Source organism: Dromaius novaehollandiae, chromosome 2, assembly GCF_036370855.1.
Source record: "Dromaius novaehollandiae isolate bDroNov1 chromosome 2, bDroNov1.hap1, whole genome shotgun sequence".
Lineage (NCBI taxonomy): Eukaryota > Metazoa > Chordata > Aves > Casuariiformes > Dromaiidae > Dromaius > Dromaius novaehollandiae.
In genome coordinates this window covers 119,020,852-119,048,213 of record NC_088099.1, presented here as the reverse complement: position 1 = coordinate 119,048,213, position 27,362 = coordinate 119,020,852, and the positions used below count along the sequence as shown (strand labels likewise).

Sequence of the window (27,362 nt, the reverse complement as noted above, 5' to 3'; positions counted from 1 at the left end):
GGAGAAAATTGTTCAGAATCTATTCACTCTCTTCAAGACCTCAGCATAGTTATCAGTGTACTCATTACTGGAAAAATGGAGCATAATAAAAATGTAATTCCAAGTCACAAAACTTGCAGACACCTCTTAAAACTTTCCCCTTTGTTCAGAATCACAGAGTAGTTGAGGTTCCAGGGGACGTCTGGAGATGGTCTAGCCGAATCCCTCTGTTCAAAGCTGTACATATTACATACATGCCCCAAAACATCCACGTCTTCTCAGTTTGCTTTTGGAGTCAATGCAAGTCAATTCTTTTTGTATTGGTGAGGCCTTCAGTCACCCAGAAACCACCTGTGACCTTAGATGTCTCAGCAGCGGACATCAAAGACCAAGATTTTAAGGTGCAATATATGAAGTTCACTCTTGCCTAACAGACCTTGAAAAAGTGAAGATTTAGAATTGAAAAGAAAAAAAATGGGTTTACAAAAGCAGAGAAACTAACCTGTGGTATATATTTCGCAAAGAGTTGAAGGATTAATGCTCTTTTTAGAAATCAGCACATGTAACAGTACAATTTACAAAAGCTGCCTGAATGGGCTATGTATATAGCCATTATATATGCATACAACTCTACAGGGGCTGGTGTTGAGAAAATGACAAGAAAATGCTGGAGAGTGCAGGCAGATCTACTTGGTCACGCTAGTATAACACCGTATCACTCTTCAGGCATCCCCATACTGGAAGTTCCAGAGCGTGATCACGCTGAGGAGTAAACCAACTACTACAGAGAGATCAGAATTTTCAAGAATTACTCCCAAAATGTGGTTTAGGAAGGTGGTTTAACTCCTTACCCCCTTTCAGCTGCAAGTTGCCTTTTCCAACCAAGACCTCCGTAGACAGTTGTTTGAGCCCTTGCAGTCAACAATGTGCAGAAGTTCTCAGCAGTTCCCAAATGTTTCAGGTAATGCACCCCTTCACCTTTCCTGTAATTGTCTGGTCCACTGTGCACTGTCTATGTACATACATAGTCACTGTCTGGCCTGGCCTCAGATCCTCTGTAAACCAACTGCCAGCCTTCCCTTTGGATGTAGCTATCTACACTCCTCTCTTTTCTCCTTCCCCCAAAAAAGCTCTCATGCTCAACGTGTGAGCAAACTGGAAAAGTCCCAGTCCAGTTTATACTCAAGTCTCTGCCAAAAAAAAAAAAAAAAAAAATGGAAAAGAAAGAAAAAAAAGGCAAACCAAAGCAAAACAAAACACCCAACCCTCCCCCCCCACACACACACACTTTCACCAAGGGCGCGCTGCATTAGCCAGAAACCCTGCAAAGCTCTTTAACTCCAGGCAACGAGGCCACACTCCAGTCCCTACCCTCCCACCTGCCATCTGCGCAGAAGTTTCATAGGGGAACTGCCTCTTTCACGTACAACTCCTATGGCTACCTGGGTCACACCAATGGCTCGGATCCACAAGGAAGAAGTATTTTAGTCCTGCTTGTGGTGCTAATGAACAAGTACACCATGTTCTCCCCAGGCAGCTCAGCTCAATGCACTATTGCCCTGGGAAAGGAGAGGAAACCTGTTTGCCCAGCCATGCAGTTGCTGCCACACAGAGCTCCTCAGCTTGCGCCATGTGCTATGGTTCTCATCTCAGGATGCCAGCTGGCTAGAGAGAGCCTCATAATGCTGCAGACAAGGAAGAAGAAAGAAGGCAGGTATAAAAGCCCAAGAGAATCTCCCTGCAGTTGTTCCACACACCTCCAACATACACGCTGAATCCTCTCCCCAAGGTAAGGTCTCCCTAGTGCTTCTTGCCACCTAGGAAAATTACTCCTGCAGCCAATCTGCTGTAGAATAGCCTATTTTTTTTTAATTTTCATTCCAACAGAAGAAAAGGAAAAATCTGCCAAACACACGAGCAGCCACAACAGCGAACAGCTCTGCCTTCATTAGCAAACCTCCTCCTCCAAGGGATCCAATTTTCCTGCCTTTGTTTCTCCTGGAGATGCAAGAACCCAGCCTCTCCCTTCTTTCTCGATGGGGGTAGGGGAGCTTTTTGAATCTGCTGGATGGGTGGGAATCAGGGCCCTATACAGTCTCAGCTGCTTTTCCAGTCCCTGACAGAATCTATACATTTAGTGAGTGAGTGAGTCAGCCCAGCCCACAGTAAGAAAACCACTAGTTTAGATCAGCTTCATATGTGGCCTTAGCCAAGCTGTCTGAGTCTTCTCATGTGCTAGGAGTGCTCTCAGGGTTAATTACAGCTGGGAGGTTTAAGCAGCTACTACCTGTTGGTTTGTCATTCACCACTTCCTCACTCAGATGAGATCCCTAACTACCAGTATGGCAGGTTCAGTGTGTGCTAGCATGTGAAATGGGGCTGCAAGACCTGTGCCTTAGCAAGACTGCTGCGGCTGAGCTTGGGATCAAGAGCTCAATCCCCTAACTACGTAGCCTGCCCTAAGGCTGCACTTTCACAAGCAGCTGAGCCAATGTTAACAGCTCCCTGATGCCAAAAGGGAAAGGCTTGCTTCCCTCTTCCTCCTCCTTTGTCCTTTCTTATACTCCCTGATTTCAGTATGGTCCTCAGCCCTTCTTTCTCTGGTAGATGATCCAGTTTTTCCACTGGATTAATCTTTTGCCAGCTCAGTGAGTAAAATTTGCTTGCGAGACGGGTCCAGCAGGTGTTAGAGGGAGGCTGGCACAAGGCAGGGAGTTGGAGCACACAGGTGAGAGTGTGGGAAGAAATGGGAGAAAAGAGCAGGGAAAGAATTCCCCTTTTTGGTGGCAGTCAGTTGTTACCCGAGACCATTGCATCTTCTGAGATTGCATCCCAACACGGACTTTCACTACAATGAGTGAGATGATCCATTTATCAGTTGAGTTGTTGCTCCCGTGAGAAAAGGCAAAACCTAGAAGCAAGTCACTTCTTCATTTAGCTGCAGCCTACAGGCACTTCACCAGTATTACACTTACAATTCATAAAAAAGGCTAAATTAACACAAAATCTTTTGGGGGTGACATCTGCTCTATCCACATGCTTCACCTAGGTGAATGCAGCTTCTCCTCCCTCCCCAAGCCTCTCAGTTCCCCAGTAAATCCTTGCCTGAACACTCCTGTTCACACTCATGGCAACTTTTGAGGAGAGCAAATTTTGAAAAGCTTATGTTCTTTCAGTAAAGCAAGTGACATTTGCTAACACTTGCACAGTGTAATAAGTGCTTCAGAATGCTGCCACCTTCTGTGAAAAGTTAGAAGTTCACTCATATTCGTCTATCCCATGAATTGCTTTTTTCCCAAGTTTTGGAATTTAAGAATGCTTTCTTGTTTAGAATATCCCTGCTGTTCACCCCGGTACAACAGAAGGCTGTGAGAAAATCTAGCTTTACTTGCTTCATGTCCCTAAAAAAGAGGTATGGGAAAACATCATGTTAAATTTACAAAGTTAGCAAGAATATAAAGAAATGCTTTTATCATCCTCCAGGAAAGTTACAGGCAACCCAGTGATTAAAATATCTTTCATCTGGAAAGTATTCTGTAGGTTACTGTAAGAGAGCAGGAGACCACATGTTGCTGCATTCATTGTAAAGTCATAGCAGATTATCAAGCATTAAAGAGGAGCTGTTATAGGGAGTTATAAATAACATTTCCTGCTATCAGCTATTTCAAAAACTGCAGCTGCTAAAAATTTCCATTTGTCTAGGAGAAACTGTGCTTCAATGAAGTGTGTCTAGAAAGACGATTTATCAAGGAAGGCAGTTCCTTGTTTCAATTAATAAAATGACAAATAAAAAATTACAGGTACAACATAAAGTCTCAAGGAGATTTCATCTCTATATAGAAATTTTACTCTATTCAGCAACTTGACTGCCCTTTCCAACAATTAATAAATGTAAAAGGTATAAAGTAACAATAAAATGTTTGGGAAATTATAAAAAAGAACTAAAAAAGTCATAAAAAATCAAAATAACTACTTTTAAAAATACTTAAAACATTAACAAAAGAACATTTGCAGAAAGTTTACTCTGTGTAGCTTGTAAGCATTAAATTACTTACATGGTCTGTCTGTTAGATCAGCAAACTGCAGAGTTACCAGAAATTTGTACAGGTAATCAGAAATCTGTGCGAGTTGCCATTCAAGAACATTTTTTTCAAGAACTTTCAAGCTTGTTTATTGGTTGGCTAATGCCAAGGTTTATCACACTGTTTTCCAATCATTCTAGTGTATCATTCATTATACATTACTACATCTATTTATAGTCAAATAAACTGAGATTGCATCTATATTAAGGAGAACAGACCAAAAGGAGTTGGACATACAGAGCAAAGCTGCATACTATATGCATCTCAGGTAGGACTTAACTTCAGGTTAGCGCTAGTTTGGTAATATGGATTGAGTGCACTAGGTATGCATCTGTGTAGCTCTGCATTACTCTCCTAGTTTGGATCAGGAGTACCCTTTTGAAGCAAATTTCCTGACTGATCCCACTTGTCATGCGCTGGTCTTGGAGTGCGCAAACCGGATTCCTTTTGAATTAAACCAGACCCACAGATATATTCCCAGGGAATACCTAACACGATCCAATCTTAGCTGTCACTGCATTCCCAGGACGAGACTAGAGCTGGTCTGGACTGACCTGTGTCTGCCACAGGTGTCAGAGCCTCAGCTCTCTGTCACCCAGATCTTATTATTTGCTACTGCAGGCAGAACCTCGGACTTGGAAATACCCTGAGGCAACAAATCCTCAACTTAAAGATGGACGAGGTGCAAATCCATTATCCAGAATCCAGAGTCGTAAGTACCAAAGTAACCCAGACAATGGAAAAATTCGGAAACAAACATACTATGTTATGGGGTGGGTTGTGAAACACAGTGCAGAACACAAAAGTTAGCTGGCATCAGCAGGGTTACTACTAAGCCTGAGAAAATAAACTTCACTGGACTCAAACTGGCAATTCACAGAGTGAACTCACTGCTCTGGCGACTCGGCAGCGAAGCATACAATGCGCAGAGCAGGCCAAAGCTAGTGGGGCTCCTTGGTTTGGGCTCTGAGACGCAAGCAAGCGCCTGTCCTGCTTTTACACTCCCACTCCATGCACTGTGGCAACACTGCACCTGGGTTAGTAAGACCTGCTCGTGTCTGCACACCTAAAGCAAAGCTGATCTGCAAGAAAAATGGAGTAAATATCGGTATCTTTAATTTCCGAAGGCAGAGATCGCTATTTCCAAGGAGGGGCGCACAAGCACTTAGGAAACGCCGCTGCGACCGCGTCCTGCTGTAACACCATCATCACCAGGAAGTGTATGACTTCGGAAAAATCCTAACTTTGCAACTAACTGCGAGGGAGAGCAACGACGCGGGGGCGGCCTGCACACCACAGCCTGCCCGCTCACACATACGGCACTACGTCACCGCGGCGCCGCTCCCCCTCGGGCTGCGCAGGCGAGGCGCCTCGTTAAAAAAAAAAAAGACGGCGCTGAACAAAGAACTTGGGCCCGAGCCGCGGCGAACTGGTTCCGCCTCGGGCGGCGCGGCCCGGCCTGCCCTCAGAAGGCGCCACCGCCCGCGCCCAGCAGGGGCCGCCCCATCCCTCCCGCCGGCCGTTTGCCAGCGGCGTCCCGCTGCGCATGCGCGGGCGGCTCAACAGCCCTCCCCCTCCCGCTCCCTGCCGGAAGTGTGGCGGCTCCGAGGGGAGGCGGAGGCCCCGAGGGGAGGGGGGGGGGGGCCCAGTGCCCGGATGTCAGCGCGTTTGGGGCTCCGGTCCGCCGCCGCCGCTGCGGAGTGACATGGGGAGGGGGCACGAGCCGCGCTGACCTCGTGCCGCAGCCTCGCGGGCGTGCGCGCCTCCCTTCCCCCCTCCCTTCCCCTGATGCCCCGCGTGCGCGCGCGCCCTCCCCCCTCCTCTTTCCACCTGGCGCGCGCCTCCGCCCTGCTCCCTCCTCCCCCGTCTCTCCTCCCCCCTCTCTCCTCCCCCGTCTCTCCTCCCCCCTCCCCTTCAGCAGCTGGCGAGCGAGGCGGGGAGGGCGGCTCGCGCCGCTGGCACGTCGCTGACACTCGCGCGAGGTAAAAGGTCGCCTCGCGCTGAGGCGGGGAGGGGAGGGGGGAGTTTCGGGCGTGCGTCTCCCCCCCCTCCCCCCCCGTGCTAACGGCTCCCGTCAGCGCCTCGTCACGTCGCTCTGTGGCCGTTAACGGCTCCTCGCGCGCAGGGTGCCTTCTCCCCCGCCTCGGGGCCGAGAGGCCGGCGTCTCCTCCTCGGGCCTGCCTCCCCGGGCAGGGCCCGGGCTCGGGCCTGCCTGCTTGGCCGTCGCCGTCTCTGCGGTAGCTGTGGGCGTGAAGGCGCGATGAACCTTTCCGAGCCCTCACGAGTGGGAGCTGGCGGGGGGAGAGGAGGTCGCCCTGCAGTACGCGGTTTCATCTCCTCCGCGGCCGCCGCCTTTGCCCCTTCGTGGCGCTTGCCTTGGCCTGAGGGAAGGAAGCCTGGCCAGGTTTAGAGGCTCCCTGCCAGGCCTTGTTCCAGGAGGGTTGTCACGGCGGGGCGTTAAAGCGGATGACACTGGGCCGCGCATGGAGGCCTTCCCTTTTCTTCCTTCCTCTTGAGTTTCGCTGTGGGCTCTCTCCTGGGAGTGAAAGCGCGGGGGGGGGGGGGGGGGAAGGGGGGGTGCGGTTCGGTAGTGGCAATCGGCCGGGAGGTTCGTGTGTGAGACCCCAGGGCTCTGTCAAGCAGGTGGGCCCTCGGTCTTATCGGAGACCTGGGGATCATTCCTGCTTTGGGAATTTGAGGCTTTGGGAGTTGTGCAGCTCTGTTTTTCGCTCTACTTCTTGTGCCAAAACCTTTGATTAATGTGTAGTTTGTTCTCCAGTTTCTGCTGTGTCTTTCCTTCTTTCTATAATCTGGCTTTTATTGGAGTGGACTTCTTCAGGACAGAAATTGCCCCTTCTTGAATGTCTAGAAAAGTCCTTGTTCTGCTGCAAAAAGTAAAAGTAGGATAGAAATGACAATTAAGGAGCTAGTTCTGTTTGTATGAGAGGGGTGTATTTGGCAGTGTTCAGGAAGCAGTACTGGCAAGTAAAGGATTATCTTCTCTGATCTGTTCTTCAAAGTCTTTCTTTAGTATACCTTATCACAGGGATAAGAGTGATAGTGATGTCTGTATATGGCTGGGAAAAAACAAGAAGGTCTGGTTGTATATATGTGTTGTGTAGTTTTCAGATGCTGAGAGCCAATGATACGCTGTGAACAGAGAGGATATAACAGGCCGTAGATTCATTCAGCAACTGTAGCTGTTACTTTCAAAGTGAATGGAAAACTTATGGTGGCTGTACTGTGGCTGTGATTGATAATCTTTCACTAGTAGAAATCCATGGCCTGACTAAGTGTCATGGAGCTCGTGAGACATTAGAAGTAAGGTCCTTCCAGTTCTGTTATCTGCCCCTTAGGGTAAGACATAGAATTTTTCATTAACTACAAAAAGTGCTAGTAGAGATTTCTTCTCTGTATGAGTTCTTTAACTCCATCCAAAACCTGACACCCTCCTCATGTAGCTTATTCCAGGGAAGAAGGCAGCACTGCTGTCCAGAATTAGAGCCTAATCTGACTTGCATGCTTAGAAGTGTGTTCATAGAAGGTTGGATAAACAAAATATGTTTAAGGGTAATTTTAAGCCTGAAAGAATGGGGAAAAAACCCCACATAGCTCTTTAACAATTATTCATTATCCAAGTGGAAAATGTAGAAGTTTAATGTAAGCATCTTTCATATTGTTGGAGAAATACATATACATTTGTCGGTACTGGTAGACTCCGTATAGTTTTAATAAAATGGAAATATCTGGCCTATGTTACACAGCTGGTCATACCAGGTAATTTAAAGTTCCTGTTTGACCTTAAAATCTGTCAAGTTTTACATCGGATGAGTTAAGGTTGACAATTAATATAATTTAGTTACAGAAATTCTTCTTTGTCAGGCTGTCTGTGGAAAAAATTAACATACAATTCTTGACCTAAAAAGGTGATATGGAAATTCTGAGCACTGAGTCTTCCAATAAGATTAATTTTTAAAAGATAACGTTACAACTTTACTGAACAACGATTACTTACGCTATAATACAATAGCAGCATCTCTGAATAAGAAAACTTTAAAAAGTACCCGAAGCCACAGGTAGATGTGAAAGGTATGATCAACAGAATGTGCAAAGACTTTCTATTGAGAATCTCTGCTAATTTTAGGACTCTTGCACAGATTAACATCTGCATAATTAACATTATTTCAGTTAGCTTCAAGACATCATCTTCTCTGCTCACCGATGTCAAATGTTTCAAAAATGCTACTTTCGAGGCTTTCCATCTCTGATTTGTAGCTTAAGTGGTATTAGAAGCAACAGTATAGGCAGCTGCTGATGTCCATGAAGTTCCGTAATAACAGACACAAAACTCAGTAGAATCCAATGAATTTATTTGCTGTTGCTGTGAGGCACAGGACTGATAGCACTGTGTGCAGGCTGTGGAAAAGAGCAGCATACTCTTTTATGGGAAATTGTAAAAGGCACAGAAGCTTCCTTTGAAATGGTACGGTATCTTACCGCTTTTTTGAAAGGTAGGCTTAAGATAGCAAAATGGCAAAAATTGTTGGCTATAGAAATAAAATTTGTAGTTTTTTTTTTAATTGATTATCAAAAAATTTTTAAAGATGAGCATTGTTTGAAGGGATGGAAGAGGGTGGATGGCTAAATGCAGAGGCTGAGAAGGAATTTTATAAAACAAAGTGTTTACTGTATCTAAATATTCTGTAAACATTTTATATTCTTTATAGGTGGCATGAAACATCCTGTTCATAAACATATTCATAAGGAATGCTTTTGGCACACCTTGATAAGTTACTTTGGCCTAAACATCGATTGCCTCTTGTAAAAACCTGTAAGTAAAATAAATTTAGTTTGATTTTAAGAGTGCTTTAGTGATTTGTTTTCTGATCATAGTTGGCAGGGTCTGGCTGTAAAAGGAAAATTGAATATCAATTACCTTATTTTATAAAATGTGCAAATTTTCAGTTATATTGACTGATGCTATAACAACAGCTGACAGAGACCGTAAAAGCTGGAACAATTGCTGTGTTTTACAGAAATGGCAGCTCAGAAAAGGAAGTCTGCGTTAGTAGAGCCTTCTGCTAAACGTCCAAAGCTGGATAAGAACAGCAAGCCATCATCAGCGAAGAAGGAAAAAGAGGTGTCAGATACAAAAAATGTCTCAAATAAATCAAAGTCAAATCAATGCGTGGTGCAGGAGAAAACTGTACTCAAAACCTCAGTCAAATCAAACAGGTTAGTGACAACAAAAAAAGTTCTAGGTTATCATCTTAGACTATGTTAGTGCAGAAACAATCTAAGCAGAGTGAGTGTGAGTTAAAGATACAGTTAAATAGTACCAGTGAGAAGATCATCCTTAAAATCATTAAGTATATTTTGTACATGATCTTTCTCCAGAGCCATATTAATGTCTTGAAATCCAAAAAGGCTTCCTACAAAACAGGTTGTAAAGGGAAAAGCAAATCTAATACTATATAAGCTAATATTTAAATTGAAAGCAGGAAGTTTCAGAAATTAAAAACTGCTTGAGATGTTAAAAAACATTCATCCTGAGACTCAAAATTCAGTCTTGCAATATATAAAGAAAACCATTAAGCACTAGACTTAAGAGCAATGAGGTGGAAGTGAAGTCTCCTTAGACTGATTTGAAAGAAAGTAATTCTTCTATGAACATTGAAGGTGTAAAGTCTGGTAAAAGTTTAGAGGCAGAGGTTAGTCAGAATGAGGAGACTTTTATGACAAATTCTAATTTCTGAGAGCTGAAAAATAATTGTTTGAATCTTTCAGTGACAACACAAATGAACCTGAATTAGGAATGCGCATGACTACGAGATCATCGGGATTCAACTCAAATAATAAAACAACAGCTGACAAAAAGATCCAGCAGCAGCCTAAATCTACAAAAAATAAGGAGGAATGCCAAAAGAAATCAATGCAAGATATTCCTAAGTCAAAATGCACAATTGCGCAAAATGAGCCAGTAATGAGGAGATCACAGAGACTGCAGCAGTTAACAAATGTACCAGCAAGATCCCTGCGTAATAGAGAAGTTAAAGAAGAAAAAGCTTTGGAAGTTAAACAAAGCAGCCAGGCAAAAAGACATGTTCACAGTATTGGAGCAAAAGTACTTAAACTTGCTAAAGAGAAAACAGAACAGAAAAGCGTGAAAATAAAGCCAAGCAGTAAAAATGAAGATAAAGAAATAAATGTAGAAGTGACCAGCTCTCTGAAAGAGAAAAGATGTAAAGCAGACAATAAAAATGATGATTCCAGCAGCTTTCAACATAATCTTCAAGGAACACCGTTGTTTCTTGATCACAGTCTTGAGGAAGTTAAGAAAGAACAAACGGATCTCGTATCTCCAATTTCTAGCAATGTAAAGAAAGTGGAAACAGGTTCTCTTAAGCCAAACTCTAAGACAGTAAATAAAGAAAAACAACAAATGCATCAGAATATAAAAAACAGTATAAAAACGAAAAGAGTTTCACAGCCATCTGTAAGTGAAACAGATCTAGCTGCTCAGCCAGAGAATGATGTGAAATCCAAAAGGGTAAGCATTCTTGAACTTTGCGAAGAAATTGCAGGTGAGATTGAATCAGATACAGTAGAGGTGAAAAAAGATTCCCCTAATGCTGAGTATAGAAAAACAGAAGAAAAGCATGGAGAAGTACAGCTGCAACAAAATGAAATGCCTACTCAGAAAGAACCTAGTCAGAGTACTCAATGCAAACGTTTTTTCCCTAGCAAAAAAGGAATGCCTGTCAAATGTACTCTGAATGGTAGAAATAGCTCCTCAAACAAAAACTCTAAATGGACCAAAATTAAATTAATGAAAGCTAATAACATGAAGCAAAGTAACTTAAATTCTGCAAATGTTCCCAAGATTTCTTTGTTAGAAGATTGCCCTAAAGTTTCAGAGGCAAGTCAATTAGCTGCAGAAGCACAACTTTCCAACGCACAAGGCAAGTTGTCAGTAATGAGACTGTCTGAGAATGAAAGCGCAACTTGTGTGCAGGAGAAATCGGACACTTCATCTGAAAGAGCTGGAGCTAAAGAAGTGACATTAGAAATAAAAGAACCCACAAGGAGAGGTGTGCAAAATGGTTTGTTGCGTAATTTGACAAAACATTTCTCTGAGCCAACACCAGATGAGGTAAGTCATTTTAATTATGGTGTATAGTGGGAGGATGTTCTAAATCTGTTCTGTTTTCTGAGAGTGCTGTGCTCAAAAGATTTGTTTTAATAATGACTTTATCTTGCAGTAACTTAAGTTCTTCAGTACAGGCCCCCTTAATAGGTTTGATGCATTGTCACAGGAGGGTTGACAGTAAGCTGGAAAATTTATCTATTCCATCTCCTGAAGTTCAGTAGTTAACTGAATGTTGATGGTTAGAACTTCCTGCTGGCATTGGAGGTTGTACGGATTCATATGGACACTTTTTGATGACACTTTAAGCTTGCATAGATATTCTGTTCTGGAAAATGATACTAAAAGAAATGAGAGAGAAAAGTGTTCTCTACCTGAATAAGCTTCTGTTAAGATTTAGGACCTTAAGGGCAAAGGAGCTCTTTAGAAAGTTCTAAAAGTTTGCAAATAAAATGAAAAAATCTGTTTGTTTTTTTTCTAAATTAATATGACAAACTTCAGCAAAGGCTAGCTAATCAATACCATTTTCTTTGCTTAAAATGATGTAGGAATTGGAAAATCGATGCTGTATTCAAAATTTTAAACTTAATTAACTGAGTGTTTTAGGTGACAGGTCAGAGACATTAAATAGTTGTTTTTTAATTATTATTTAAATCTAATGTTTTCTGTTTTACTTAGAACTTTAGCTTGCATTTGGAATCAAGCCCAGAAAGCTCTCCAGTAAAGTATCTTACAGCTCCTAAACCACCAAAACAATTAAAAAAAGAATCTGGAGAAAGTGAACCTCAAGGTAATTGAATATTAATAATTTTTCTTCCTTTTCTGATCAGTGCTATTAGAAGAATAAGCCTGCCTTTTAAAGGTGTGTGGGGTTTGGGGATTTTGTTTTTTTGTTTGTTTTTCTTTTACAGAATGAGGTACAGTGAGTGTGGAACTGAACTTGAGAGATTGTATTTGTTCACTGGAGATTTCATATTTCTTTGTGTGTCACCACCACCCTCCCAGCCACTTTTGTAGCAGAGAATATGCCTTTATGTCTGGGCTGATTAGTGAGAGTGAGAGGTATCCGTTTTTCCGTCCAGCTCTCCTTATGGTGCTTATATGCTTTGTTTAGAATCTTCTATATTCCATTTCATTTTTTTTCTCTCTAAACTTCTCACATGAAAAGTTTAATGCTTGATTGCTCCATCTGAGTAAAAATGAAGTGGCAGCTAAAAAAGAAGACCCTTCCCTTTTCCTTGCAGTAGAATAATAAACTTACCATTTTTCAATTTGGTTCTTTTCTTGGATCCTGTTTTTGTTAGAGATCGTCTTTTGATTACTGTTTCCTTTGAATAGCTATCTCCATCTCTTTCTTTTGAATACTTCTGGTTGGTCTTGACCAAATTATGGATTGTGTGATCACTCTCCTGGTTTTGTTACATATTTTTCATTCATCAGTCAGTGAATGCTGTTTGTTTGTTTGTCAAACCTTGTGATCACTGTGATGTGAATATTTTGGCTTAAGTAAAGATTTAAGACTACATTTCACTAAGAAATACTATCATTAGATCACTAGCCCATCTTTTTGTTAATTTTCCTGTTAATATTTCATCCTTTTGGATCTGGTTCTTTTCCAGTTTTTTTGGAAAATCAGAACTTGATTTTGAATGCACTGTTAAGATATTCAGCTCTGCAAAATACTTCTACTTTTACTGCCATTATAGATTTTTCTTAATGGGTAAAATACTCTAACTGTACTGTTAGAGAATGTAAAAAATGTTTTTTCTTTTGTCTTTCCTTGATGCTCTCTCTTCCTAATGCATTACAGAGCATACCTCAGGTAGAGGGGATACTATCCATTTATGATTCTAATGTTGCACATGGAGGTATTTCTGTGGGTGTTGGTATAAACAAATTTAAACCACTGTTTAGTTTCACTACTGCCCTGTTTAGCTGCTGGCAAACTGCTCTGCAGGACAGCAGTGGAAATGTTAAAGAAAATGGCATATGTTTTTTAAATATGTATGGAGAAACATCTGAATGCTGCATCAAAATTGCTGCTTCTTTATTGTTTACGACCAGATAGCAACATCATCTTGAATATGTTTTTGCAAATTACTATTTGTGTAGTTCATGCTTCCTTTGCAACTGAAAACTCTATAATGAAATCATAATATTTGATTAATTGTAGGTTTGGCTCCCAAGCAGTTGACGCACACTTTACATACAAATCCAACTTCTGAGACTGAGAACAGGTATAGTATTTCATGTATTATGAAATCATAGTAACCTTCCATAGTTATGAGAGTTTTTGTTATAAGACTGGCTGTTCTGTTTTCCTCTGACCTCAAGTTCTAGTTTCAAGTAAGTGACTTGTCTTTTATGGAGGAGAGGCTTTCATTTTACCCAGTTGTTAAGAGATGTTTTTATTTTAAGAAAATTATTAAGCAAGTTATTTGTAATTGCACGTTTATTTTAAAAAGTAGAATTTAGCAGAGTTGAGAAAATATTTTTTTATTGTCTATTCCCCAAATCAGATGATAACCAGAAAGTATGGAAAGGGTTACTGAATGATTTTCACCTAATGAATTATTTCACCTGTTTCTCAAAGGCTTCTGTAAATCGTAGTAGTCTTGTAGGTATGATTTTTTTTTTTTTTTTTTTTTTTTTTTTTAGATGAGGGAAGAGGAGACTTAATTTGGGATTATTTTGTGATTGCTTGATAATGTTGACTGTTGTAGTTCTGGACTGGTTCTGATGTAGTGTCTGGTTTTAGCCAATGACATACTAAAGATGATTTCTTCCTACCTGAAATCTCAAACAGCAGTATGGTTGGCACAGTGGTTAGTATATTGTTACTGTTTTCTATAGTCATAATGAAGACAAGAAAAAAATGATGTTGCAGTTCATTTTCAGTACTTCATCTGAGGCGAGTTTACCAATTCTGAATAACCAGACCTTTTGTACATGTTGAAAAGCCCCACTACTATGGAAGTTCACAGAAAATGGGCAGTAAGGTAGATGTAAACCTAATTAAATTAATATTTTTAGATTTTCAATAGATACAACTTTTTGAATTTTTATATTTTTATTCTTAACTTCAGAGGACTTTATGGCATATATTCAAATTTATTACACTCGCTGGCTGAATAAACCCATATTGCCTTACTATTATCTGTATATATATTTGTCTTCTGAGAGCTTTCTTACCCCATTTCCCATGTGCTACCATGATTTATCCAAGAATTAAACCATTGTTCTGTCTGTGGCACTCTTGCCATAAGAGTGTAACGTGTATGTATAGCGTAGCTCTCTTTCAGACTCATAAGAAAAGGTTGCAGTAGGAAAGAACAAACCTTTAAAATAACTACTTAATTCACTTTTGGGGGGTATGTGATAAGAGAAAAATCTCAGATTTAGCACAAAAAATGCTGTTCTAAAAATATCTGGCAAAAGTTCTCATTTTTATTTTTGAAAAGGCTTACTGAATTAACCATGCTACATGTACTATAGCAGCTGCTACAGCTACATGCTTGCTCCTATATCTTTGGTTTGTTTATAACCAGAAAATATGCAATTGCCTGCCTGAAGTAAGAGTATTTTATTTGTGTGTTTTGTTTTAGTGGTTTCCACCAGTTTTGCCCTAAGCTTGGAATTAGTGTTACTTTTTCCCTCTGAATATGGTGGCAAGTTCACAGAATAACTTTTCTGTTGATGTATATGGTACTTTTCAATCAGTTAGGGTAAGGGGAGACTTAAACTGAGAGAGAGAGATTTCCGTGCTATCCTAACATCTATTTTATAGGTTCTGTTCTCACTCCCTCTTTCTTTCTTCACTCTCAGCAATAATCAGATGTTAGGTTAGAGACCGTGAGTGCAGAGGAGGCCAAAGGATAGTGTTAACCAAATGTCATTGTGAGTGACCAGTTTTGCAGCAGTCATCTTTCTTCCTTTGTGGTCGCTAAGTAAAGTGAGAACAGAAACATTTAAGTTGTCAGAACTCTTATCTACCTTTGCCTCTTTTCAGACTGTTAAGAAGTCTGACCAAGTGCTTCGAGGCAAGGAGAGTCAGGAAATAATACTGCACTTAGCCTTTGCAATTAATTCCTGTGCATATGTCATACCAAATCAGCACCTCTGAAGGGGCAAATGAGTTGTTGCAGTGTAGGCAGACTTGGCTCTCTTTGCCCTGTTACAATACTGTGCAGTTATAAACCCTGATGATGCAATGTTACAAGCTCAAAATTAAATGAGTCTTTGATAAAATGAGTGTTCTTGCTGATAGTTTGTAGTGTACAGTTTTACTGCATGCAAAACATGGTGTGACTTTTTTTATTATTATTTTAATTGCCTTTTCTCAAAAAGAAATCCATTGCAGGCTGTTAAATCCAAGTCCACCTTTGGATCAGGAAGTCCTTGAATTGCAAATTATTAAGTGGTCAGAGAGTATTTTGGCATACGCTACTACACATTTGTCCTATGCTTTTCCCCAGCAGCCTGCTTGTGGCTGCTGTCTAGGCAGACGTTCTGTTTGATCTTGTGTGTCTGTTGTTACTGGTTCACCACAACACGTTAAAGTACTGAGATTGTAACTCGAGAAATGAAAATATACACTTTGTAATCCTCAGATAATATGTTTGAGCTGAGCTTGAAAGATTTTATGGCATCTGTTTTGCATTGCCCACTTACATTTGTGGCAATATTTACATGGTCTGTTTTAGCAGTCTGGTGTGTGATACCTGAAACTAGAAACCTAAACTTTGCGTGGGAAATGTAGGGTTAGGCACCATCAGTCATGCTCTGAAAACGCCTCAGTTAAATGCCTGTGTGAATTGATGCAACTAACCTACCTCACTTGATTAAAAATCTCTCTTTTTTTTTTTTTCTTAATTCTAGTAATTAGGCTAGTCATATACTGTATTTTGGTTAATCCTCTTACTCCCTAATTTTTCCAGTTGAATTACAAATTAAAATATGTAGGACCATGTTTTGGGTAACTAACTTGGATTTGCGTCTCTTTAAAGTTTGCTTATGTTAATCACAAAGGCTTTAAGTATCTAAGATAAGTACGAGCAGTCCTTTTTTAACATGAAATGTGTTTATATTTCAAGGGTTCCTTTGTCAAATCCTTCATTAGCATCAAAGTGCAGTAACTTCCTACCATCTGAGGAACATATTCAAAAGCTAAAAGAAGCAGGAAAAGATGGTGATAAGCAGCTGATCATCGTAAGTACTATCTTTTTTTAAGGTTTACAGTTTCTCAAACAATTTACTTTCGAATTAGTGGTGCTTTGTCTTTATAAACTTGTCTAAAAATCATTAGTTGTGCATACCATTGCTGCTGTTATAAATGATCGGTGAAAGTAGAACACTTCCTGAATTGTCATTAAGTATTGATGGAAAAAAAAGTAGCAGACTGGCTTAGATTTAAAGCTAATTCTTGTTAAGTCTTAAAACAAATGTATGTTTTTTTGGAATAGGCTGGCCATTCAGTCAAAATACAGGGTTTTTTTAGGGAGAATGAAAAAGACATGGGAAGAAACTTGCCTTTGCTTATGTGCAAAACCTCAGTTTCTTAAAACTTCAGAATTATTTGGGGAAGTACATCTGGCAGATTGTGTGCAAGATAAATATGAATGGATTTATCCTTTCATCATTAGAATATACATTGTTCTGAGGTAAACTTAAAGATTTTTCCTGTGCATTCCCTATTTTTCACCATAATACATAAGCAGCAGTGTCAGTTTAGTTTCTTTGTTCTTATTATTTGCTATTAGCTACCAAATGCAGGTACCAATATTTTAAAACAAAAAAAACGCAAAAAAAAGTAGTCATTGTTCTATCTTGCAGGATCACACAACTTGATAGTGAAACTTTTTTAATAATCCACACATCAAATAATCCACGACTGAATTCAAAGACTGGAGTAGGGGAGCTACAGAGGGAGAGAAATCCAGGTTATTAGGAAAGAGGATTCTGCAGTAAGCTTCTTACTAAATTGCCCTTCCTACCTGTGTAACTGGTGGTCTTACTAAATTGCAAATTCTTTTTTCCTGTAATGCATGGATCATACCTATGAAAATACTAACTAAAAGAGAAACAGTTGAAATTTGAATGCTTTCTTGTATCCATACTTCAGAGCTTTTGAGAAATAAATTGATAAGTATATCCTTGGCTTCCCTAAAATGTGTAAAGGAAACAAATCTGGCACTTGAATGCTTAGACACTAGGATAGTAAATGGTGTATATGAGTGATATCTCACATTTACTAAGTATTTCAGCTATCGCCTCTTTAAATCTCATTTTACCAACAGAGTTAAAATGCATGGTTAAGTATCTTGACTATATTAACAGGGCTATAAGAATGCTCCTTTTCATTTCAGTGAAGCTGACTTAATTTTTGGTCATACAGTAACAGAGCTTAACTGAACAGTATCTAGGACATTTGACAAGAAAAAACACACAACTTTTTGCCAAGCTACTGAAGGGAGGATATGTAGCTCTGATCTATAGTACTCATACAAATAGCCTTTTTGCAACTTACTGTGTTAATAGTATTCTTATTTTCAGCCCGAGAGAGAAGTGTAACACTTTTTTCCCCCCGCGCTCCCTTTTCAACAATGAAAGTTTTAAGTTATTCATATAGCAAAATTTTAGAATTTAAAGAACGGATCATCGAAGAAGAACGCTAGAAAAAATGGAAGAGACCTAGTTTCTTGGGTTTTGTACGTGTTTTTGGAAAATGCAGCTGAGCAGCATATTTCATTTTAAATGTGAAAGTTACAACCACATGGTATTTAATATATTTCAGCACTTTATACAGATCAAATTCACTTTGACTTCACTGAGTTCAGGGTAGACTTCTTATTCTGTCAGAGGGGCGTTTTGGCCTGTAGTTCACTTTGCCAAGAGGCCACTGGATATGGTAGTGGTCTGATTCTTGTTTTACCTGGAGGGGAAAGCTGGTTTTAGCATTGTCAAAGTATATAGAGGAACTCAAATATTTGCTAATTCATCTTGTGAATGTAAAAATCTTTGACTTCAAGTACTGTGGAGACAAGGCATAGTTATCTCTAGAATAGTTTGTACTAGTATCTGGAGGAGGAAAAAAGCCAAACGGACTTTTACTAAACTGTGCTCAAAAAAGAATGGGAATTCAATAAATATAATAAAATACAGTATATTTTGTAATTAAGAGTATTGTTTTGCAAATCCATGCTGAATTTCTTAAATGTTGGCTCTCAATGGCTACACATTTTCTTTTTTGTTTTTTGAGAAAATATTTTTAAAGGTGCTTGTGTACTTCTGCAATGATACTTTGAGAAGAGAAATGAAAAGATGCATGTTTTAAAAGCTGTTCTGCTTAAAACTTCTGTACAAAGAGCAGCCTTACTATATGCAGCAAAATCCCTTAAATTAGCATTTATAGTATCTGTAGATAATTTTGTAGTTAATAGCTAGGAACCATTTTTATTTGAAGTTTCTGATATGCTGTGTTAAGGAAGAATAATGAAAATGATTCTCTTACCTTGAACAAAGTTGGGAAGTCATATTTTTATTCTTAACTTGAAACGTTTACTTGCACTTTGAAACACTTGTTTGAAAAATGAAATGCCTGAAAGTTGTAGTTTGGAGTTCTTTACTGTGAGACCTAATTCTCTTTGGTGTTTGTCAAGCCAGTCCCCCTCAACGTATGTCAAAACTCCTTTTTTCATCTGTTGGGAGGGGAGAGGGGGGTTGGGCCAAGTTTGACTGCCTGCATGATGTACATCTCTGTTTTGATGTAAGGATGAACTTGGTTAGTCTTTTAGCTTTCAGTGTATGGGGCTTTTTTGTTATGAAATCTGTTTTTTTAATTGTCTCTGCAGTGCCTGAGGCTCTGAGTTTGAGATGTTGCAAATACTGTCTGTATATTCTGACCTTTTAACTTTCTAAGCTCTATTTAGATAGAAGTGTTACAGTGAAACTAATATTTTCTCCCTAATATGCTTTGGTTTTTATGTTTGGATCGTAAAGGTGTGTATTACCTTTCTTCTCCTCCCATATGATAGCTATAGTGAATAGATTTGTTTTCTATTTTTCTTAAGTAATACAATATTCAGCAAGTCAAGCTTGCTAAACAAGGCATGCATTTTGCATTTAGAAGTTTTGCTATATGACCGTATCAGAAGTACAGTAATGCAGCTTCTTTTTGTAGAATATTTTGTAGTTGTACTTGCACTGTTCTTTTTCCTGGTACACATCATTTAATTATCTGAGCACCTTTCAAACATATTAAATTATTCTCATTTTACAGAGGTAGAACTAAGACAAAACATGAGTCCTTTCTGTGTTCTTCAGATTTGCTTGCTCTTACATATCTTGAACAATACTCTTGAGTGTAGAACTTCAGCTGAAAGCTACGATTAATCTAATGTTGCAACGAACTTTGTAAAACTGACTGCAGCGGGAGACAATAGTGTTCAAAGTGATGCGCAAAGATTAATCACTCAGCTAGGAGGGTATGATCTGTTTTTATGGAGGAAGGAAATTCAGATCAAGGTCAAAAAGATTTTATGTTCCAAATCCCTGAATTGCTTTTTAGAGAAGTAGTCTGTTCTGAAAACTTAGAAACTATAGCATCTTACACTCTGTTTAAGTAGTGTATGTTCAGTCAGTAGAATGACAGTTTACATGAAGTTCTGTATTGGAAGTTTTGTGGAATAATGCATAAAAATTGTTTTTAGATGCATACCTTTGAACTACTTGAATCTAATGTGGAAATAAGAGAACTTGAATATGAAATTACCTGTTCCACAAATTTCCGAAATTGAGAGAAACATAAAATGTGCAAAGCATACACTTTCAGTTTTCATAAAATGAGATGTGCTTTATGTTCGAGACAAGGAAAGTTGGTTGTACACTTTTTGTAAAATTCTGGTTAGTTACAAGATCTTGGACAAAATTTTAGTCATAACAATGTGAACCGCTAAAAGCGTTAATGCTACAAAAGAATGTCTTAAGTAGTCACTTTTGAGGTATCCATGTACTTCTTCCATTTTATGCCACTAAGATGTGCTCTTTTCAAAGTTAAGCTAGTCTTTTGAAAGTAATACTCATCAGTTTTAGGGAAGAACTTGTAAAGAGAATGAACAGAGTAAACAAATCATTGAAGTGATAAAAAGATAATATAGGACTGCAGAGATTTTTCTGCCTTTTCTAGAGATCTGAATTAATGCTTAGATGCGAGGATGGTTAAATGTAGATGGTCTTTATGAGTATCAGCAAGTGCATAGATAGGACGGTTTGATGAAAAATGCTTTTTACTTCTGAAGTTTGAGTTGGTGCTGTATGTGAAACATATGTGCAAACTAATTCAGTTTACACATTTGGATATCATATTTGAATTGCTGCTTACATATATTTTGGTTAAATATGAGTGGAGTTGCCTGTTTGATTGAAATAGGTAATACATGAAAAATACTTTGAGCTAAAAACACAGGCCTCAATGTAATTAATAAAACAAGCATAAAAGTGATTTCTTATGAACCTGAAGAAAATTGCATAATGGACACAATTGTTGTTTTCTTCCTTAAACTGGTATAGTCCAATCGTTAATTTCTCTGGAGAAATGGAGAATGGCTTTTGGGCAGTGTTTTGTTGTTCATATTAGTTAATACTACCCGGATTCTTTGTGGGTTTTTTTGTTTGTTTTGTTTTTTTTCCCTATTACCCCAACAAGAACAAAGCAATGGCTGCCACATAAATGATTGGGAAGGGAGTTTGGTACCTCATCTGTGAGCAATCCCTCTTCCTTTCCTCTCACACAATCTTGCCCTTTGGGACAGCTTTTTCTTTTGAGTAGGGCAGTAGCAGTTATTCTTTCTTATTCTCGTTCTTTCCCATTTCTGCTCCACAGCAACAGCCTAGCTTTCTCTAGCAAATTCAGGTCGGTTAAGAGGTGAGAGTGTTTCATAAGGTTTCGTGGGGACCTGAAACCAGAATTCAGGCACTAGGGCTGCTGATGTTAGATCACTCTCTATGATACACTTGAATTACATTTTTATACATATTGACACCATATTGATCATTTGTAGTTTCTTTTGTAAATATTGTGTTGATCTGTTTTTTACCTTTAATTTTTTTTTCATATTGTTTTAGTGAATAACCAGTGAGGACATCATTTCATGAAGGATAATGACCCTGTAGTTTTAATTTTTCAAATAGGTTAAGTTACATCACAGTTCTGCAAGTTTTGAGTAGATTTGTATCCTCTGGCTAAAATAACTTTTCAGAAAGATGGGTGTTGGTGATATGTTTTATTTTTGTTTCTTTGCTTTTGTTAAATTCCACATACCACAGTCTTCATTTTTCAAGTGAAACTTGTTTTCGAGTTGGGTTGTGTCTTCTGATCCTCCTGGTCAGCAAGGGGATTCACCATCAGCTTTCACTTTAAACCCTTCTTTTGATGAAATGGCAATCTTTGACTTTTTCATTTTCTGTGGAGATCTCAAAAATCTTGGTGGTGTTTCTTCCTGCTCTTCTCCATTGTATTTACTTTCCAGCATGCCTATTTTTATGGCTGGGTTTTATTCTCTGCTCTGTCAGAAGACTAGAGGAAAAAAAAATCTTCCCCTAACTAGCAGTAGGTAATCAAGAAGGAGGTGACCTAACTTCCTGCCTGTAGCAGGGGCCCCTTTTCATCTCCTACAGAGGCACCAAATGCCTTTTTTGCTTGCAGGGCTCCTTATTCCACATATGGAGGATGAGCAGACATGCACCTTCTCAAAGAAGAGACCTTGGTAAGACTTTTCTTTCTGTCTAACACAGAATTAAGAAACCCTTCTGTAGTTAAAGACAACATTGTTGCAACATTTGATTACAGTTAGCCTTGAAACAGTGGATCTCAAGGTTGTGTATCTCCCGTGCTCATATTAATGAGGACTGCCCGATATATTGGGAATGCTTAATTGCATTGCTCTCACTTGCAGAATTTGCTTTGGAAATAAAAGTATCCTTACTTCTTGTTATTGTTCAGAAAAATGAGGTTTAAATTAGGACAATTTTCAACCTGCAACCTCATGTTTTCTCAGATATTGCTCTGTGAAAAAAAGCTTTCCCTGTCAGTTATGAGTCAAATTTCTTACACCTTTCTACAATTCTGACAAGATGACACTTCATACTCCAATACCCAGTAGACATCAATTTGAAGCTAAATTAAAATAAAGGAATATTGAAACTAAATTTCAAAAGCATGTATTGTTTTTGTCCAACATTCCAGTTTTAGAAGGTTTTATTCTTGTATGTGATGCATGAGGTGGTTTTTTTTGTTTTTATTTTGTTTTCCCCTATTAGGGAGGACTGGCAACCTTGAACATAGTATTATTGTTTGGGAACACTTTTTATCTCACGTAAGCAAAAAGGAAAAGGATATGCATTGAAATGACATTAGGTCAAAGATAGTCAGATTCTTTAGATGTTTTCTTAAAAGTTTTGCATTCTGTATTATTCCTGACTTTATTTTGCATGTCCTGGGTTTGTACTATAGAGTCTGCTTTGGATTTACTGAGCATATTATTATTATTTGTCTGAAGCATGATGCCTTTTGCTGTGTATTTGAAATAGCACTTCAGTAATGCAGAAAGGCTACTATCTGTATTACCCTCAGGACACTGCAAAGTGGTGGGCTTTTTGTTTGTTTTTTGGGGGAGGAGTTGGTAATATAGTACACTTTTTCTGGTATTCATATAACAGATTTTTAACAACCTATGTGTGTAGGCCATTGATGCGACTGAATGCATGTAAAAACAGTAATATCAATGAAATAAAACAACAACACAAAAAAGCCAGATACCAGCAACGTGCAAGAAACTGTAAAATGTAATATCTAGTATCGTTCCAGGGAAATAATCTGTTCTTGGAGACTTGCTAAACAGCATATGACTTGACAAAGCAAGACAGGATGAGCTAAGGAGCTTGACAACTTTGAGGATATCCTTTCCCTTAATTTGCTGAATACTTTCAGAGCTAGATTTTTTTTTTTTTTTTGTCTTGAGATTTTTGGTAGCAACCTAATGGCTTAAATACCTTTAACTTCTCAATCATTTGAACAGCAGTTTGTTTCATGAGACTTACTACAGTGCTAATATATACTAAGTATTTAAAGAATTGCTTTATGTAGTTGACTTCCAGATTTACATGTCTTATTTTTTTGAAGTGTACTGCAAGCATCGAAGTAGTTTTCCCCCATCACCTGTCCTACCCTAAACACTGGGGATATGTTCTTCATCTTCAGGACAGGAATTACTAGATTCAGTTCAATAGGGATCTTAAGGTAATTACCATGCATCCTTCCTCCTGAACAGCCTTTTTTCCTTTCTCGTGTATAAACCCTTGAAATGTAGCATATTTTATTGGCCAGATGGGCAGCTTGTTTTGAACTGTGTTGCTGTTTTAAAGGAAGACTGAAGGTAGAATAAAATATGTTGGTTTCGATTTTTACACCTTTGGAAACCTCATGTTATGCCGACTTTGCAGACCCCTTTGTAGGGATCCTCTCTCATTTTTTCCTTTGGAGAATTAGCGTACTCCTATTTTTCTTTCTGTATACAACAGGAGTGTATAAATTGACATATCAGTAATAGAGCAGTGACTTTTTCAGGTTCAGCTTCTTCCTTCTTGCTGAATTCAGTATATGCGCTCTTAAAGAGAAATGAGGGTCTTTGAATTTGCCTAGCCAAAGCATTCTCCTCTTGGAAAAGAAACCAGTATCTACATGGTGGGCTTCACTAATGACTTCTTGAAATAAGTTGCTGTTGTATGGAGAACTGAGCTGTCATCTAGCTTTTAGATGTACTTAAGCATATCTTTGAAGATGTAAGAAGTAATTTGTAAACATCTTGCTGTGTTGCAAAATCTTTTTTACCTATAAAGTAGACTTTTTGACTATGAATATTTTGTCTATTAAAAAACAAAGTTAAATTTAGGTGATCTTGTTTTTATGTAAATTGTGCACATGCAATTTGTGCACTCAAATCAGTTTCCTTAAAAGAACTCAGGATTTCTTTTGCTTATCTAGTTACCTGTTTTATAGTATAAAACAACTTCTTGCTTCTCTGCTATGTGTAGTGTGTTAAAATAGATTAAAAATGACATTAAATTTTGCTTATATAAACTGTTGCCAAATGTAATTAAAGGGGGGGAAAAAAAGTTTGACCATTAAGCCATAACTTAAAACATGCCTTTTTGGCTGGAGACTTCAGTCTAACTAATACTCCTTTTGCTCTTTGCAAGAGACTTTTGAGACTTTTCTGTGAATTAGTTGAAATGAAGGAAACCACTGCACTTGACACTCCATTCCTTATTAGGCACTGATTCCTCAGTCTATGCATACTTTCTAATACACTGTTTTAATGAATAAATTGCAAAGAAATATGTACTGAGCAGCACCCTTAATTTGATAATGTTTGGTTATAGAATAGGAGGATAACCTAAAGGGTCAAGATTAAATAATCTTTTATTTGTATTGTAGCTGCTGTCAGGTATCTGAAAAATAAGTTATGAACCCCATGCAAATGAGATAGAACATAAAATACGATAGTTAACTGTTTAGGTTTGTGATTAGGAGTTCAGATGTAAGTCTTGAGAGTATACTGAATACGAAGCTTTTCATCAGTCAAACTTCTGTAAAAGAGTAAAGAGAGAAATGAAAAAACAGAGCTGATTGCCTTGAAATATTTGGTGTAACTGATTTTCATAAAAGCCTAAAATATCATCATCAACCATTGCAGATGTATTATGAGCCTTATGATTATTTCTCTAACTTTTGTTTTGTATGGTATCCTTCCAAACATTCAGGAAGACATGGCTTACTTCCAAGAAACTCAGTCGAAGGACAGACAGCAGTAGAAAAATGGGGAAAGGGGAAAACCAAATAGTGTGGGATTTATTTATTTATTTATTTTGTAAAAGATTATTAAATTTACTGCAAATAGTTTAACAAAGGAGGAACTCTGTTTTTTTTTTTTAATTTGTGAAATAAAAGAGATGTCATTTGTTCTCCTAGGGGTCTACTTTTATTGTTGGGTAGAGTTTGCTGTGTAATACATACGCCTCTTGAGGCTATATAGGTTTTTTTTAAGGTGAAATTCTAAATTTTATATTTATTCCTTCTCCTGTCTCCCTCCATTTTAGCCTTCATATTGAGTCTACAGAAGATCAGTTATAAAAGGCGTATCTGATTAGATGAAAGTTTTGTTGAGTTGTATTTATTGTGCTTACAATTGAACAAGTCCTTTTTTACTACTACTTTTTTTTTCCTCCTCTTTTAATAGGATGCAGGACAGAAGAGATTTGGTGCTATTTCCTGTAATATTTGTGGAATGCTTTATACTGCATCAAATCCAGAGGATGAAACCCAACATCTGCTCTTTCATAACCAATTCATAAGTGCTGTAAAATACGTGGTAAGAAAACCTTATATTTTTTAAGAAATAAGTGTGATCTTTTACTTGCTGTGTACTAATTATAATTCATATTACATTAAGTCATGTTTTAATAGATTAATAGCACAGTAGACCATAAATCTACTTTTAGAAATAAATGGTTACAGGAGCCATAATAGACAGGCTATATGTCACTTATAATCAGTAGGATTGTGGTGCTTCATTTCCCCTGTATTCTTTCTGTTACATTTCCTTAGTTTGGTGGAGGGGAGGGAGGGTTCAATAACAAGACAAAGTAATGTCACTGTTTTGAAAGTGCTAAATACAGGCTTCAGTACAATTGGTATTATGCAGTGGTTGGCTTAATAGCCAGATACAGAGCTGACCATTTTCTCTATCATGTTAGATGACTTCTAAATTACTTAATCGTTTGTAATTCAAAGAGAGACTGCCTAGTAGTCTTGTTGATATAATGTTATAGTATGTTAAAACTTTGCTGAATTTATAGTATGATTATAATATTTAAATATAAAATTCAGATTATTATTCCATACCTTCCTTATATGTGCAATAGCTGGGTATATCTCTCATATTAAAGCTCAGATTTGAAAAACTTTATACAGTTGCAAGTATATTGTAACATCAGCTATGTCATACTAGCTGATATTACAAGACTTAGAGGAAATACCTGTTCACAATTCTGAAATGCAGAACAGAATCCACAAAGTTTATTTTCTTTATCACACATGTTACCTTCAGTACTCTACACTCGAGTAGATAAGACCTCCAGGATAACTGAACTGAGGCCACCAATTCATTTCATATAGGTACCAAATGGCAGTTGGGCTACTCTTAAATCCTAAGCACAGTATTATCCTATGATTTATAAATCCAAAGATACATCTTCAAAGGTAGTATGTTTGAAACTATATGGTAAATAGTTTCAGTATTTGTTCTGTTCTTAATTAGTTTTTGCTGAATAATCCAGGCATTTTAGAAGATCTTTTCTGATATGCATTAGCTACATTGTAGGGTGAGAGTGAGCAGAAAGCATGACAGAAAGCAGTACATAGTAATGGCAGCATATAATAAATGTTCCCCATCTTATTCCTGTCTGCGCCCCCCACCCCGCAAGCATTTTAAGCTCTCAAATGTTACCGAAGATGTCAAGATAAGTCACAGAAGATGGTGTTAATTCTTTTGAACAGAAGCTGGTAGATGAGTTCTGTAGTCATTTAAAGCTGCTAGCTTTGCATGGTGGTAGGAAGCTGCATTGAAGTTCGAATATTTTGGAAGCTGAAACAGCTAAGATTCCTTGCTTGTATGTACATGTAGAGTAACAACATGATTAACATATAAATGAAAGAGCAGACTACCTTAGAACAGTTGTAAACAACTTCATACAAAAGTTAGGGAAAGTTTTCTTATTTGAAAAACATACCCACTGTTTTCTCAGCTCTTAGGCATCTTTTTAAAACATTATAGTTTGTACTCAAGCAAATTTATTTGTTTTGTCAGTTCAGTGAGTAAACATTTCTGTTCCTGAAATCTGTAAGACTATTTGTGGTTCATGAAATCTTTGGCTGTAGAGTGATGATTTAAATGGTTATTCTATAACAGAAATTGTAGAGGAAGAGGTGAAGGAAGGAGTTTTGTGAGTTTTTAAATCCCCCTCTTTTCATCAGAAAAATTTAATTCATGCTGCATTTTCCCAATAGGGAAAATTTTGCCATTCTAAGTAGACATGTC

At 38.3% G+C, this 27,362-nt stretch overlaps 1 protein-coding gene across 3 annotated transcripts in view; it reads left to right on the top strand.

Annotated features, from left to right (window-relative positions):
* The first annotated feature begins 5,685 nt into the window (after positions 1–5,685).
* Positions 5,686–27,362, top strand: part of ESCO1 (establishment of sister chromatid cohesion N-acetyltransferase 1) — a 35,931-nt gene continuing 14,254 nt past the window's right edge. Inside the window, exons 1-8 of one of the 3 annotated variants that reach the window (XM_026122820.2) lie at positions 5,686–6,043; positions 8,789–8,892; positions 9,098–9,296; positions 9,849–11,214; positions 11,887–11,998; positions 13,382–13,445; positions 16,302–16,416; positions 25,503–25,634. In XM_026122820.2, the coding sequence (XP_025978605.2) occupies positions 9,100–9,296; positions 9,849–11,214; positions 11,887–11,998; positions 13,382–13,445; positions 16,302–16,416; positions 25,503–25,634 (1,986 nt within the window). In that variant the 5' untranslated portion in view covers positions 5,686–6,043; positions 8,789–8,892; positions 9,098–9,099. The remainder of the gene's footprint in view (positions 6,044–8,788; positions 8,893–9,097; positions 9,297–9,848; positions 11,215–11,886; positions 11,999–13,381; positions 13,446–16,301; positions 16,417–25,502; positions 25,635–27,362) is intronic. The other 2 variants (XM_064507284.1, XM_026122819.2) reach the window with 2 other exon arrangements.